Source organism: Culicoides brevitarsis, chromosome 3 (genome assembly GCF_036172545.1).
Source record: "Culicoides brevitarsis isolate CSIRO-B50_1 chromosome 3, AGI_CSIRO_Cbre_v1, whole genome shotgun sequence".
NCBI classification, from domain to species: Eukaryota; Metazoa; Arthropoda; class Insecta; order Diptera; family Ceratopogonidae; genus Culicoides; species Culicoides brevitarsis.
Genome location: NC_087087.1, coordinates 19,024,986 through 19,038,839, shown reverse-complemented (window position 1 = coordinate 19,038,839; position 13,854 = coordinate 19,024,986). Strand labels below are relative to the sequence as shown.

The 13,854-nt window shown below is 31.4% G+C and overlaps 2 protein-coding genes across 3 annotated transcripts in view; one reads left to right on the top strand and one right to left on the bottom strand.

Annotated features, from left to right (window-relative positions):
• The window catches only part of LOC134833313 (uncharacterized), a 35,321-nt gene extending 24,318 nt beyond the window's left edge, over nucleotides 1–11,003 (top strand). Inside the window, exons 2-15 of one of the 2 annotated variants that reach the window (XM_063847594.1) lie at nucleotides 676–811; nucleotides 1,061–1,695; nucleotides 3,098–3,254; nucleotides 3,397–3,525; nucleotides 3,628–4,530; nucleotides 4,705–4,977; nucleotides 6,242–6,421; nucleotides 6,481–6,663; nucleotides 6,871–7,107; nucleotides 7,161–7,356; nucleotides 9,949–10,171; nucleotides 10,228–10,387; nucleotides 10,457–10,663; nucleotides 10,903–11,003. In XM_063847594.1, the coding sequence (XP_063703664.1) occupies nucleotides 676–811; nucleotides 1,061–1,695; nucleotides 3,098–3,254; nucleotides 3,397–3,525; nucleotides 3,628–4,530; nucleotides 4,705–4,977; nucleotides 6,242–6,421; nucleotides 6,481–6,663; nucleotides 6,871–7,107; nucleotides 7,161–7,356; nucleotides 9,949–10,171; nucleotides 10,228–10,387; nucleotides 10,457–10,663; nucleotides 10,903–10,963 (3,680 nt within the window). In that variant the 3' untranslated portion in view covers nucleotides 10,964–11,003. The remainder of the gene's footprint in view (nucleotides 1–675; nucleotides 812–1,060; nucleotides 1,696–3,097; nucleotides 3,255–3,396; nucleotides 3,526–3,627; nucleotides 4,531–4,704; nucleotides 4,978–6,241; nucleotides 6,422–6,480; nucleotides 6,664–6,870; nucleotides 7,108–7,160; nucleotides 7,357–9,948; nucleotides 10,172–10,227; nucleotides 10,388–10,456; nucleotides 10,664–10,902) is intronic. The other variant, XM_063847595.1, reaches the window with a different exon arrangement.
• Nucleotides 11,004–11,072: 69 nt separating this feature from the next.
• Nucleotides 11,073–12,613, bottom strand: LOC134835003 (lipase 3-like). The gene is made up of 5 exons (XM_063849849.1): nucleotides 12,449–12,613; nucleotides 12,249–12,394; nucleotides 11,770–12,190; nucleotides 11,299–11,685; nucleotides 11,073–11,240 (listed from the first exon to the last, which is right to left on the bottom strand). The coding sequence occupies exons 1-5, from the start codon at nucleotides 12,611–12,613 to the stop codon at nucleotides 11,085–11,087; spliced, it is 1,275 nt and encodes a 424-aa protein (XP_063705919.1). The 3' UTR covers nucleotides 11,073–11,084.
• Nucleotides 12,614–13,854: the final 1,241 nt, after the last annotated feature.

Below are 13,854 nucleotides of genomic sequence, written 5' to 3'. Positions count from 1 at the left end.
ATCGAGTCTCGAATCTTTTTATACGTTGAGCCAATGTCGGCTTCCCAAATCCTTAATATAGAAATTTTTTATGCTTCGTTTATAAAGGGTAAAATACAAAAAGGAAAAATTAAGTTTTATTTAAAATTTCCGTATTTTTCATAACTGAGAGAAAAAGTTTGATTTTTCTTGCCCTTGATTTTGTAAAAAAAAATTAGGAAGGAAAAAAACGTAATTTGTAAAAAAATCAAATATTTTTGACATTTTTTGTACTTTTTAATTCATAAAAAATTAATTTCATTTAATTAAGCTATTCATTCAGTATTTAATTACAGATTAAAAACAAAATGATCCACTTAGAATAATTAAAAAATTTATAAAATAAAAATATTTTTCAATTTTTTTTATGATTATTTAAACTAAAATATAGTTTTCATTAAAAAAAAAAACAGGGAAAAGACCAAAAATTGATAAAATTCAGTCATTTTATATGAAAAAGTATTTCAAAACCAATATTTGTTCTCTTCCATCGGTAAAATAATTTTTATTACAGAAATAATTAAAAACAAATTTAGATCGCTTAACAAAAAACCGAATGTCTTTTAAAATAAGAATCAGACCTTTTTCGCATTATTGTAAATATTTTTAAAAGCAAAAAACATTTATCTCACTTTTTTCTTCTTCTTATCTTTCTAGTGGTTTATGCAAATTATCAAGCATCTGGAAGGTCGCTCCAATTTTTAGAAGATTATATCGTAAAAGAAGTCGTTCCTGCTTTCGGTGACACAAAATGCGGGTCATCTGTAACCGGATTGCAGTCTCAATTATATTAGTGAGTAAAAACCTTTCATACACAAACAATTTTTTTTTCTTATCGTTTTTATCAGAAGTGGGCTCTGACACTTTTATCAAGGTGAGGATTTAAAAATAAAAATGAAAATTATCAAATTCAAACGAATTAAAAATTCACAAAGAGCTCTTTTGATAAAAGTACATAAGAACCGAACACTACTAAATTTAATGCAAACAATTTAATCGTAATTTTCTTATCTTTTCTTTACAAACAACTTAAAAAAAATAGCAAAGAATCACGTGATTTAATAAAACTAGCTACCAGTGCATCTGACGACGACGAAATAATCTTTTGTGATAATCCGCACGAGAGAATCTGTTATCTCCTGTCGAAAGAGTCGTCCAACAATCAGAGGAGACACGGCAGCTTCAGCAGCGACATCGACATCAAAATCGACAGTTCCAACAATGAAAGTGAAAATAGTTCGCCGAACAGCCATCAAACGGACAACAATCCCTTCTACTACACCAACAGCGAAAATAAGCCGATAATTTTCGTAAACAGCACAGAACCGTCGGAATTTCTGCAGCCGTGGATCGATGCCGGTGCCCAAGTCGAAAGAATTTCCGAGAATCACGAAGGCTTCCTGGATCTCACAGATCTCGAACGTCGCTTGCAATACTACACAGAAACAAAACGGCCACTTGTGGGCTTCTTCACGAGCGTTTCCCGCTTAACGGGCATGCTGGCGGACGATGTGGCGACATCAATTTTACTGCATCAGTACAATGCCCTGTCGATTTGGGACTACAGTTTGACGGTGTCGTGCGCGCCAATCAACATGAATCCAGCATTGCCGGGCGCCAACAAAGATGCGCTATTTTTCCATGGCAAATCTGTGGTGGGGGGAGTGCAGTCGTCAGGTGAGTCCAGGTTATTGACACACAAAATGTCGCGAAAGAAAAACAAATTAAAAAAAAAGTAAATAAAAACTGAGCAACATTGAATGAATCGAACGACCGACCGACGCGGTGACTTGTCGCTAAAAATAGAACTTTCGTTGATTACATTGTATGTGCTTCTTTTCGGATGTAGTATAAACAAACAACAAAAACACATCAAATGTTCAAATTGATGAATTTGTGAATTTAATGACCACCATAACTCACACAAATTATAATAAAATGATTATTTAATAGATAAACTTTTAACGCGAAATTTGCGTAAAATTGTCATTTTCGATTTAAATTCACACCGCGACATTAATTTTATTTTTTGAAATAGACTTCTTACGTATTTTGCAAATTTTAAAAAATCAACACAATTAGAATTTTAGTCCGCTCTAAATAAAACTCATTTTTTTTAACATTTCATTTATTTTAACATTTTTTACACAAACAGCAATGTGCGTTTTTCTCACATTTATCACAAAACTCAATAGTTTTGTCCAGGGGGGGTTAATTAAATTAGTTGATATAAATTTTTTGATACAAAATGTCAAAGTTTATTTTATAAGGTTTGAATTAGGAACGTTTTAAGTTAAAAAAAATTAACTTGATAAAAAAATTATTAGGTAATTTTTTAATGAAAAATTAGGCCGTTCCAAATTTTTTTCGATGTTTTTGTCCCAAAAGATTTTTTTCAATTTTTCAAAACGGTAAATTTTGAAGAATTTTTCAATTTTTTTTTATTTTTATTTTATTTTATTTTCGACTCTCTAAATTCTAAATTCTCTCTGAATTATAATTCAATCTAAATTCAAAATTCTGGAACGAACCAAACGAATTTAAAATATTTTTAGTGCATTTGGGTATATTCAAGTACCTCTTTGACATACCCGCTCTCACTAAAAATGCATAAAAAACCCTTTGGTTCGTTCTAAAATTTAAAATTTAGGTTTTTTGGACTACTTTAGGCCTAACTAACACAAAACCATCAAAAAATCTCATGCCATTTGTTTTTCGATGAAATGCTGATATCGGGTTATGTGGCGGTTCTGAAAAGAACGGAAACATAGGAACCTCGTTTTCGGGAAATTTACAAAAATCAAGAAGAAATTTTAAATTATTTTATTAAAGAATCATAAAATTCACTTAAGAGGTCAATTCAAGGTCAATTAGACTCCTTCCAGCAGTCTGACTCATTTTTCGTCTTAAGCCTTGATAAAATATTAAAAAAAATAAAATTTTGACTAAAAACTTTTGGCTTTTTTCGGTATTTCAAGCTGAATTAAATCATAAATATTTTTTTTTCTTTCTAAAATTTGCAAAATAAGTGAGAACCCTATTTAAAAAAATTACTAAAAAATATAACAAATTTCCATAGGTGTTTTGATAATCAAGAAACAACTTGTGAAAGATGCTGCCTCGGTTGTTTGTGATAGCTCCAGTGTGGTTGAAGTAGTGAGAACCGGCTTGACAATCCAGTTGAAAGAATCGCTCGGCACTCAAACAATTATGAATCGACAAGAAAAAATTTGCAAGTAAGAATATTTATGTGCTTGTTTACCTCATTTTTTCTTATATTTTTTTTTTAATGTTAATAGTAATTTGAAATGTCAAAATTTATTGAGTGTGAAATAGTAAAGTTATTTTTTTCCGTTTTTTTCTTCACTTTTTTTTTAGACAAATGCTTTCTCATGTAAGAACAATCCCCGAAATCGTGTTAATCGGTCCAAATTGCTCAAGCACAAAACGTGTTAGCACGCTCTGTTTTATGGTTCGTCACCCACGAGGATCATTTTTGCATCATCGGTAAGTGTTACCTTCTGTCATTAACTTAAAAATAGCTGTTTAATTACTGTGTGACGGTGAAAAATGATGAAATTGACACAATTTTCCTGCATTTTAACGTAGATTCGTTGTCGCCGTGCTAAACGACGTCTTTGGTATCCAAGCATCTGCGCACAATTTCATGGGAACGGCAATCGGTATCAGCAATCAATTAGCTGTGGAATACGAACGGATATTATCTGATGAGGCGACAACACGTGACTTATCTCCCGGATATACCCGCATCACGCTTCCCTTTTTCATGTCCGACGCCGAAGTGGGTTTTATTTTGGAAGCCCTCAAAATGGTCGCAACTGAGGGCTGGAAGCTTTTGCCGCAATACGAGATCGACGTCAAGTCCAAGGAGTGGCGTCATCACTCGAATTCCCTCGCAAAAGAACGCAAATTTCTCGGTGCCATTCGTTACATCGACGGCAAGATGCTTTTTTCGGATCGTCGCATCTCTGGCGCCGGCTCGTATCCCCAAAGTTACTCCGATGTCCTGCAAACGGCGCGAAATCTCTTCAATCGTTCACGTAAAATGGCCATTCGAGCGACGCCATCCGACAATCTTAACCTTAAATTGCAAAAAGAGACGGAGGAACGTCTTCGGTGGTACATGTTGCCAGGCGAGGCGCACGAATTGCTACTCGGCCACTCACAATTTGTCAAGACAAACGTGCCCTTTGACCCGAATAAGCTCATGGAGCCACCGTCTCTCTTCAGTATTCACCGGCACAATAGTTTGTCGGCACTCGACGTAAAGCGCTTCAAGAGTCAAAGTCTGCCAGCGTCACCAGTACAAATGTCGATGATGCGCCAATCGTCGAATCCGCATTCGCCGGTGCCAAAATATCCGGAATCAGCGTCGCCACCCGTTGTTCGCTTCTCTCTAGGTGGTGAAGTCACGTGCATCACGAATTTTGTTCCCGTTCAAGTGCAACAATTGTGCGCTGAAGAAAAACTCGGACCCGTGAGTCGCAATAGGTGAGATTTTTTATCGATTTTCAATGAAATTCATCGAAACACATTCGTTTTTTATGTTTTTTGTCATCTAACATTTGTACATTCATTGAACTAACACCTTGTATATTTATTTTCATTCACGAAAAACAAAAATTGGAAAAAACCAAAATTTTTTAACATCGATAAATTCCGTAGAATTAGATGCTATAGCACAAGTTCGGCCCAATGTACCACTAACCAAAGTATTAAACGTAAATCGCCATTTACGTTGCAAAAGCAAAGGAGTTTGTACTTTGCTAGTGCATTGACACCGGACGAACGGCGTTGTAAGATACGAACGTGCTCCATGAGTAGCCAAACTGATCAAATTTCCATCGAGGAAATTGACAGTGTTGCAATCACGACGCCGATATCACCCAGCGACGAAGTATTTGCGGACACAAATACCAATGGTAGAATTTGTGGAAGGTTAGAAAGAGTAAAATTTTGTATTTTTTGGTGTACTGCTGTTACTTTGGTGTAGTTTAGTGTAATTTTAGTAGCTTATAATTTTTTGTGGGGAAAGGTGGTGGACTAACTAACCCATTTATGTTTAAGACATGCATGATAAAATTTTATTTTTTCAGCACTCATATTATTTACCCCTCTCCTGCTCCTAAATTTTGCATTCAATCATTTTTTTGTTTAAATTTTAATGTCGTTCGAGGCAAAAAAAATAATTTTTGGTAAAAAGTTTTCAAAAATTATTTTTTGTCTAATTCTTTAGGGTGTTCCAAAAAACTTTCATTAGTTTGCGTTAATTTTTTTATATGTGGGAATTTAATCATATTTTATGCATTTTTTTAAATTTTAACCAATCTTCATAAAAAAAAAAACTTAAAAAATTATTAATTATTTTTTTATGATTTTGTCATTAAATTAATGTTTCGGTATTAGTTTCATAAACCAAAAAAAAAAAAATAAATAAAAAAAAGATAAAAAAAAATAAATTAAAAATAAAATAATTAAAAAAATAATTCGAAACTTATTTTAAAATTTTTGATCCCAATTATTTTTATTATCATATTGAGGTGGCAAAAAAAGTTTTGAAATTCTTTTTTTATAAAATTTATTTTTTTATGAAATAGCAATTTCCAGTTTTGAACGTAATTTGTTCAGTTTTTATATTTTTAAAGATATTTGAAATGAGGTTTGCTTAGTTAAAAATTATGTATTTCAAGTAAAAAATTTTGAAAAACTAACTAAAAATTAAATAAAAGATCCTCAGTCAATTTCTAAAAGAAAATTTTTTAAAAACTTTTTCAAAATTTAAAATAAAATAAAAAAACCCTAAAAGAATTTATTTTCAATTTAGCAATTTAGCAGTTTTTATTGAAAAAAAAATGAAGTAATAAATAAAAATTGTATTTTATAAAATTTTTAGAAATTGTTTTTTTTTTCGAATTTTAGTACTATCAAAAATCTTCTAAATATCGAATAGAAGAATTTAATATTACAAAAAAATTGAAATAAAATAATTTAATTTTCTACAAAAATATGTATATGTTAATAAATTTTTTTTTCATCATCGATTTAAAATTAATAAAAATAAAGAGGGATGAAACGCAAAAAAAAATAAGTTTTTGAAACACCCTTTCTGTTCAGCTCTCATACCACTCTACAAAATCCATAATTTTTTAACTCTTTACTGATTTTTAAGTTTTTCCTGTCTTTCTTTTACAAAAAAAAACAGCAGTTACAGCGATTGCAATGAAGATATTCAAGCCTACGTGCAGGAAGTCACGAAAGAGCTTGCGACTGAAATCAAGTCAGAAATTCGAGAAGTAATCTCAAAAGTTGAAGATGTTCTGGAGAACACAGAAAACATCGATCTTAACACTCAAACATTAAATTCACTGAATAATTTGAGCAGGTAAATCTAAAATTTTTTTTCTTCTACTTTCAAAATTTCCTTAAAATCATTTTTTTTAGTGCCGAGGAATTGAAAAACGACAACGTGTCTGCGGACGAAGTTGTCGAATACTTGAAGGACTTTGCCAAAGAAATGACGAGCGAAATTAAGTCGGAAATCCGTGAGTCCGTCAACGAAATCATCTCGCCCGAATTGTGTCAGATACGTAAAAATTCGCCGCCAGACATTTTGGAACGGAGACAGTGAGTCATCAATCAAATTAACTCTTCAACACACACACAAAAACACTCACCTTATCTACTTTTTTGAGTTTGAAAACTTTTGTTTTTCCAAGAAAAAAAAAATTGTTAAAATTACACAAGCAACTTCCCACCTTCTTCTTCTCTTCGAATTAATTAGCAAGAAAAAAAAAACATCCAAAAATGTAAAAGTCTTCCAAATTTTCACAGCTTATTTAAACAACGTCTCAGTGACACGAGTCACGAAAATCGGGTAAAACCGGAAACCTCTACGAAAAATCGTTCGGAATCTGTTCCAGCGCCGAAGGAGACGCCGCAACCGCAGGCCATTTGTCCGTATACCGGAGCTGTCTCGAAAATGATGGCGGACTTGTCAGTGACTGCATCGCAAGATTCCGGCATTAATTTGTCCTTTTCCGACAACGAAGGGCATCGTCATTGCGAAAAGTGAGCAAAAAATTTTTTAATTAATTTTTATTAATATTTAAAAAATTTTTTAGAGTCCGTACCATTTCCTCAGGCGGCGAGTCACTCGACATGGAATTGTCTTTCAAAAAACAAACACAAGCCGTTGTGTATAATCCAAATTTCCGTCGTGGTTCCAGTATTTTGCGAAGCTCGCCCGAGACGGACATCGATACGGAAGCCGGCAAATGGCAGAATTTACCGAAGGAAATCTGGAAACAAGCGGCTGAGGTTAATGATTAAACTATATGTTGTTTTTTTTTTAATTAAATAACTCTAAAAGATACACTTTACACTACTTGATGTCCTTTTGAAAGGGATTAAGAACAAAAATACATGTAGAAATATTGTGAAAGAAAACATAAAAGACACGAAAATCGAATGAATGCTCGAAAGGAGCTTGTTACTAATAACGGCATGTGTCCCTTGTGGTTAGAAAACAATTTTTAACTTGTCTATTAACCGCATGCGGAATGGAAATGAACGAAAAAAAATGCACAACTCTACTAATCCATGTTAAAAAGTTAAAATTAAACATTAATTTACTAGTGTATTCATATAATCCATAGCTGTTAATGTCTGTTGTAAGCTTAAAATCATATAATTTCAAACAAAGAACTGCTTTTAATCAATTAGAATCTAAAAAAATTATTATTACTCTAACCAAACACTATCTAATGACATTTTTGGTAATATTGGGACATAACATAATCAACCTAAGTATTCAATATTCAGACAAAATAATATCATTTACCCCAAAATAATAAATAATTACAAATATCACACACACACACACAAGGGATCAGACATCCAACAAACGAACAACCAACGTCCATAATAATAACAAAGTATCACCATAAATGTCTTCCACATGAAATTTATCTGGAAAATCGAATCTGTAATCAAGTAGAAAAAAAACCTTGGAATTATTCAAATGGAAGAACAGATATTTTTAGCACTGTGTGTTTCTCATTTCCCTGTCTTCTTCGTGCTTCTATGTCAAAAAATGCAAATTAATGGGTTTCATGAGTACAAAAAAAAATATTAAAAATCAAATGTTAACCCGCATGATTGTGATTCAACTAAAAAATTACTCAAAAAAATAGGTGGTGCTATTTTTCAAAAAAAAAAAAAAAAAAGTAAAAAAAATGATAACGACGTGCCAATAAAATTAATATATTTTCTTATGTGTGAGTGAATATAATTAAAAAAATGTAGAAAAAGATACTTTTAATTTACGTATATAGTTATGTTACAAAAAAAAATAATAACATAAGATATACATTAAGTCATACAAAATATTATTTTTAACTGAAATTGTGATAAGAAAGTCCAAGGAGTTTCATTGTTAGGCAATAAATAAGTTGCAGTTACAGTGAAGCTCAGTTGGACCTGCAAGTAGGATGACAAGGAATGAAGAGTTTCCAGAGAAAGCTTAAATTAAGATGTTAAACATATATAATGAAAGAAGTTTGTTAGTAACAACGTTTAACAAATTTTCCGAATTGCGTTAAAAATTCTGACAACTGTTGAGGATTAAAAATATTCGAATTTGATTTTTTTGAAAATTTATTATTTTTATTTAGGCCGCTCCAAATTTATTTTGAACTTTTTGTCCCTTTTTTTCAATATTTTAGTTGATTTTATGTTATCTACATTGAGATTTGATAATTTAATTCTGAAATCTATTTTAAATAACCAAATCTCAAAAAAATAATTAAAAAAAATAAATAAAAAATATTTAACACTCAAAATTTATATCTCAAGAGAATTCCAAGATAAAAATTTAAACAAAAAATTTTTGTAAAAAAAACTCAAAAAATTTGGAAAAATATTTTTTTTGAAAAAAATTTTAAAGAAGAAAATTCATGTTAAAATACGATTTTTGATACAAAAATTCTTAAAAATTGAAAATTTTTTAAAAAATTTTGGGAAATTCCTTGAAAAAATATGAAAAAAGACCAAAAAACGGTCAATTTTGATGAAATTTTAAACTTTTTTTTTACCCCATTCGATTTTCGACTTCTGAAATGGGGCATGGGACAAAAAGTTCAAAAAAATTTGGAGCGGCCTTATTATTAATTTAGAAAATTATTATTTTATATTAATTTTTTAATTTTAAAGATTTTACTTTGATAACAAAATTAATAATTTTAAACATAAATTAAAATTAATAAAATTGAATTTAATTTTTCATTAAAAAAAAAAAATTAAAAAAAATAATTTTTAAAAAATATTTTTATATATTTAAATATTTTTTAAATATTTTTAGCCTTCTCTATAATTTTTTTTGTTTTTCAGAATTTTTACCGCAAGTCGGAAAATTTGTTTAGACAGTAAAATAAAATCTTCAAAATAAAACAAAAAATAAATAACAAGTCAGAATATATTCGATATGTATCAGTTATTTGTAGAAAAAAGGACTTAGCCACGTTTTTAGTAGGAGTTTGTCCTTGAACTGTAAATAAGGATCGTTCGAATGTTATTTTATGTATAATAAATGGTATTCTTCTATAATAATAAAAATATACAAGAAAAAAAATATAAATAAAGATGTATTATATTAAAAAAATTGAGAAAAGACGAATGTTTGTCTCAAAAAAAAAAAAAGAAAAACCTCGAAACAAAATCCTTTTGTAAATAATGTTTTCCTCGTTCCTTTTGATCTTTGGCTTGATTGAGGATTGCATACACCTTGAAAAATTGAAGCATACACCGCATGGTGGAGGTTCCATAGCTTGTTTGCGATCCAATTTATTTTCATTTTGAACTCAAAACATTTTTTTTTGTTTTATTTTTTTTTCCAAAATTTTCGGTTTTTAGACAATAGACGAGTTTGAAATGCTAAAAGACGGTGATAGAGTAATGGTAGCAGTATCCGGTAGTAGTTCCTCTTTGTGTTTGTTGCACCTTATTCGGCAATTTTGTCGAGCACGTGGCTTGCACGTCCTTCTGGGTGCCGTAACGATTGGCGACTCGTCGATGGATCCGCGAGCGTTGATGTTGTATATGCGGAATTTAGGTGTTGAGTATTTTTATGAGCAAGGTAAGTTTTATTCGAAGCTTAAAAGCAGATTTTTAATATTAATTTTCGATGAAAAGACATCCCAAATGAGACTTTGCGTCAGAGACTTTGCTTTGTCGCACGCAAACACAAGTACAATGTTCTCGCAACGGCACCATCTCTCGATAAACTCGCCAAAAATTTCCTGATCTCTGTGTTGAACAAAGGCAAGTTGAGTACAATTCAGCCGCGAAATTGGTGAGTTAAAAAAAAATTAAAAAAAACATGATTTTTTTTCGAAATTAAAAAATATTAAAATTTTCTTAGTGAGGGTGACATAAAAATTGTGCGACCGTTCATTTATATCCGAGAACATCTCTTTGAAGAGACTTGCAGTCAGAAAAATATGCCGTCGCGTCCCTCAAAGTTGTTCACACAAGCCTTGGATGGCACAAACAGTATTTTGCGAGTGCAGGAAATGATCAATCCAGGTGTTTATGAAAACATTAAAAATGCACTCAAGCCTCTTATGAAGTAAGGAAAATGTTTTAGTTGCTCCAAATGAAATTCAAAAATAAAAGTTGACGTTCCGTTTTACTGAAATTGCAAAATTTTGACCAAAATTATCGATTTTCAGCTGTATTTACTAAATTTTTCCGGGAAAATTATTTTTTTTAATTCAAAAAAGAATTGTTTTATTTTTGAGTTTCATTTGGAGCAACATTTATGCACCAAAAGAATTTTTAACCAATTATTTTGATATATTCCTCTAGGCTAGAGTATCCCAAGTCACAGTATGAGCTTCTGAAGATGAGCTTAACGACACGGGAGTGATCATGTTGTACAAGTTATTTCAAAAATATGTTAATAAAATAGCGATTTATTTGATAAAAATCATTGTTTTTCATTGAAAAAAGGCTTTTCTTCCACAATTAATGCTTGGAAAGGTAACTGTTTAGTCCTCATAACGTTCCATTAGACTAATGACCCGATCATACAAATAGTGTTTGGCTTCAATTGCCCATAAAAAGTCCAAATGATTCCATTTTGGATGCCCAACGCGGAATTTCCCGATCAATTTAGGCAGTTTTTCGGCTAATTTATCAACGTCCTTTAGAAAAAATCAATTAAAAATTCAAATTCTTTGATAAAAATATTTCAAAACTTACTTTAACTGCTGCTAACCAGTCATTGTCGCCATAATGCAATGCCACAGGTGCCGTAACTTTGCTCAAATCGTAATTTGGAGGCTTCATTGAACCATAACGATTCAAGTTGCCGAACATGCCGTAGTCGAACATGCGGAATTTACCAGAATTTACTTCTTGTCCGTAGTGAACAAGTTGATCCGTTGCTGCCCCAGCTGGAGTATAGTACAGGATGTCAGGTAACATTGTGCGGTTAAGTTGCTCAGAATTGTATCCGCCGATCAGGAATAAAACGTTGGCACATACAGATTGGAAAAGCGATTGATCGCGACACAGGAAATATCCGCCTTTTTTCATCATTTTGTTGCTTGGGAAGAATTCGTGAATTCCAAGCATTGAAGTTACCCACTAGAAAAAAAATATTTTAAATATGAGTATTCGGCTCTAAAATAAATTTTTCGATATAGAAAAAAAATTAAAATCCCAACTTACATTTATTGAATTGACAAATGGTGCCATTGCCCGCACAAAAGGTGATTTCAAGTGACTCATGAAGGCAACAGGAGCTAAAGCATGCATTGACTTGATTTTCGACATCATCACATTGTTTTTGTCCAATGCTCCCATTACAAAAAACGAAGTTGTTCCTTGACTGTGACCGATATAATGTAATTTTTCTTGTCCTGTGTGCTCCAAGACAAAATTTATCATCGCAGGTAAGTCAATTTGTCCGATTTCGTGCCACGAAAATTGCCAAAATTTCTTTTTCTTCGGTGACAAGTACAAATGTTTGCGTGAATGAGTATTGCCACGTGCATTTCCCATCCAGACATCGTAACCAGCATCCGCTAAAATGAAGGCAAGTCCCTGATTTGGTCCTGTGACCACCCAATCAGCGGAGGAACTCAAAAGTCTGGAATTTTTTTGACATGATTTTTTTGATATTTTTAAGTTTTTTGATAATTTTTTACCCATGCTGCAGAAAAGCAATACTTTTATTCGCTTTTTGAGGTGATCTTGGACTTCCGGAAATCCTGAACATTGTCAGTAAATAACCATCGGGTGTTGTGACCTCATGTTCTTCCCACGGATATCCATGTTTGTCCAGGATTTTACCCTAATTAAAGACATTTTTGATTAAATTGTCTTGAAAATTTATGAAAAATTTTACCGTAAAAGTTTGAACATCAGGATTTCGACTCAAAGCATCGTGAATATTGACACCGTCAAATCTATCGTCCTCGGAATGAATATCTTCATCACTTTCTTTGTTTAATCCTTCAGCGGAAACAATAATTAGCGATAAGAAAAATATTAAAAATTTGTTTTTTATCATCTTGATTGATTATTTGTCAAAAAACGACTGATTGCGGCTCGCGAGTTTCGCAGCAATTAATACGAATTTTCGATCCGATGAAGAACGTGATAAAACAAATTTCAGCGTTATCGCCAAATGATATGAAATCATGCTATAAAATAATAATAATTTAAAGAAAATGCAACCGACAATTAAATTTTAAAGAAAAAGTCCTCGTGAATTTTGTAAAAGAGTACTTTTACTGCCAATTTTTTTAACTTTAAATTTTCGGTTTTAATAATTTTTTTTATCGAGGCATTTAAAAAAAAATCAATAAATTTTTGGCTGTTTTAAATTATTACAAACTGTCAAAAAATAAAAAAAAATATTTTTGACGGTTTTTCTGGAAAAAAAAATTTGAAATTTCCACTTTGGAAAATTAAAAAAAATCATAATTTTTGTCAAAATTCAAAAATCAAAAATTCAAAAATCAGACAGACGAAAATTGAACTGAAGCTAAACGTATTGCGTTTGACATACCTAATAAACAGATGGCCCAAACTAATACCAAATAAGTGGACAATAAATACGTATCACGACAAAAATCGTCTGCTTCTGGTTCAGGAGCACTTAATGAGTTCAAAGATCACTTCACTTCTCTTCACTACCTCTCAAACTTCAAATACATTTGTTGATTTCCTAAAAAATATCAATAAACGAAATATAATATCATGTTTAAATCAAGTCCATTGCAGTATAGTAAAGGATTAAATGATTAAGTTACAAAAACGTCATAATAAATGGGGAAATTTCGTGTTTATATTTTTGTTCAATATCTGTCAATATTAGCTATCGTATGATGCAATGCCAAACGTCTTATCAGATAATCCTTTATTAGACTTGATTTTGAGATAGAAACTCAAACTTCCCTGATTCCGCAGTGGAAATGCTTCTTCTTTTATAGCTTTGGAAATTTCTAGACCTTCTTGATAAAGATTTTCTTTGAAACCTTGATCAAAACAACTCTTATCACACGTTGATCTTTTTTTTATTATCTGTTTCGTTGAGCAAAGTGAGCCATGTCACGCTTCCAAAGACGAATAATTCCGTTACTATCTATAAATATCGCTTTATCTTTGTTGTTGTGGGTCCTTCACTATGAAAAATCTATGTCTCGCAAGGTAAAATATTTTACGCAAGACAAACGCGTATTCTTTTGCGTTCCATTCATCAGATGATTTGGTAATCTAAAATTTCTTCGAGTAAGGTTGTGATTTTCC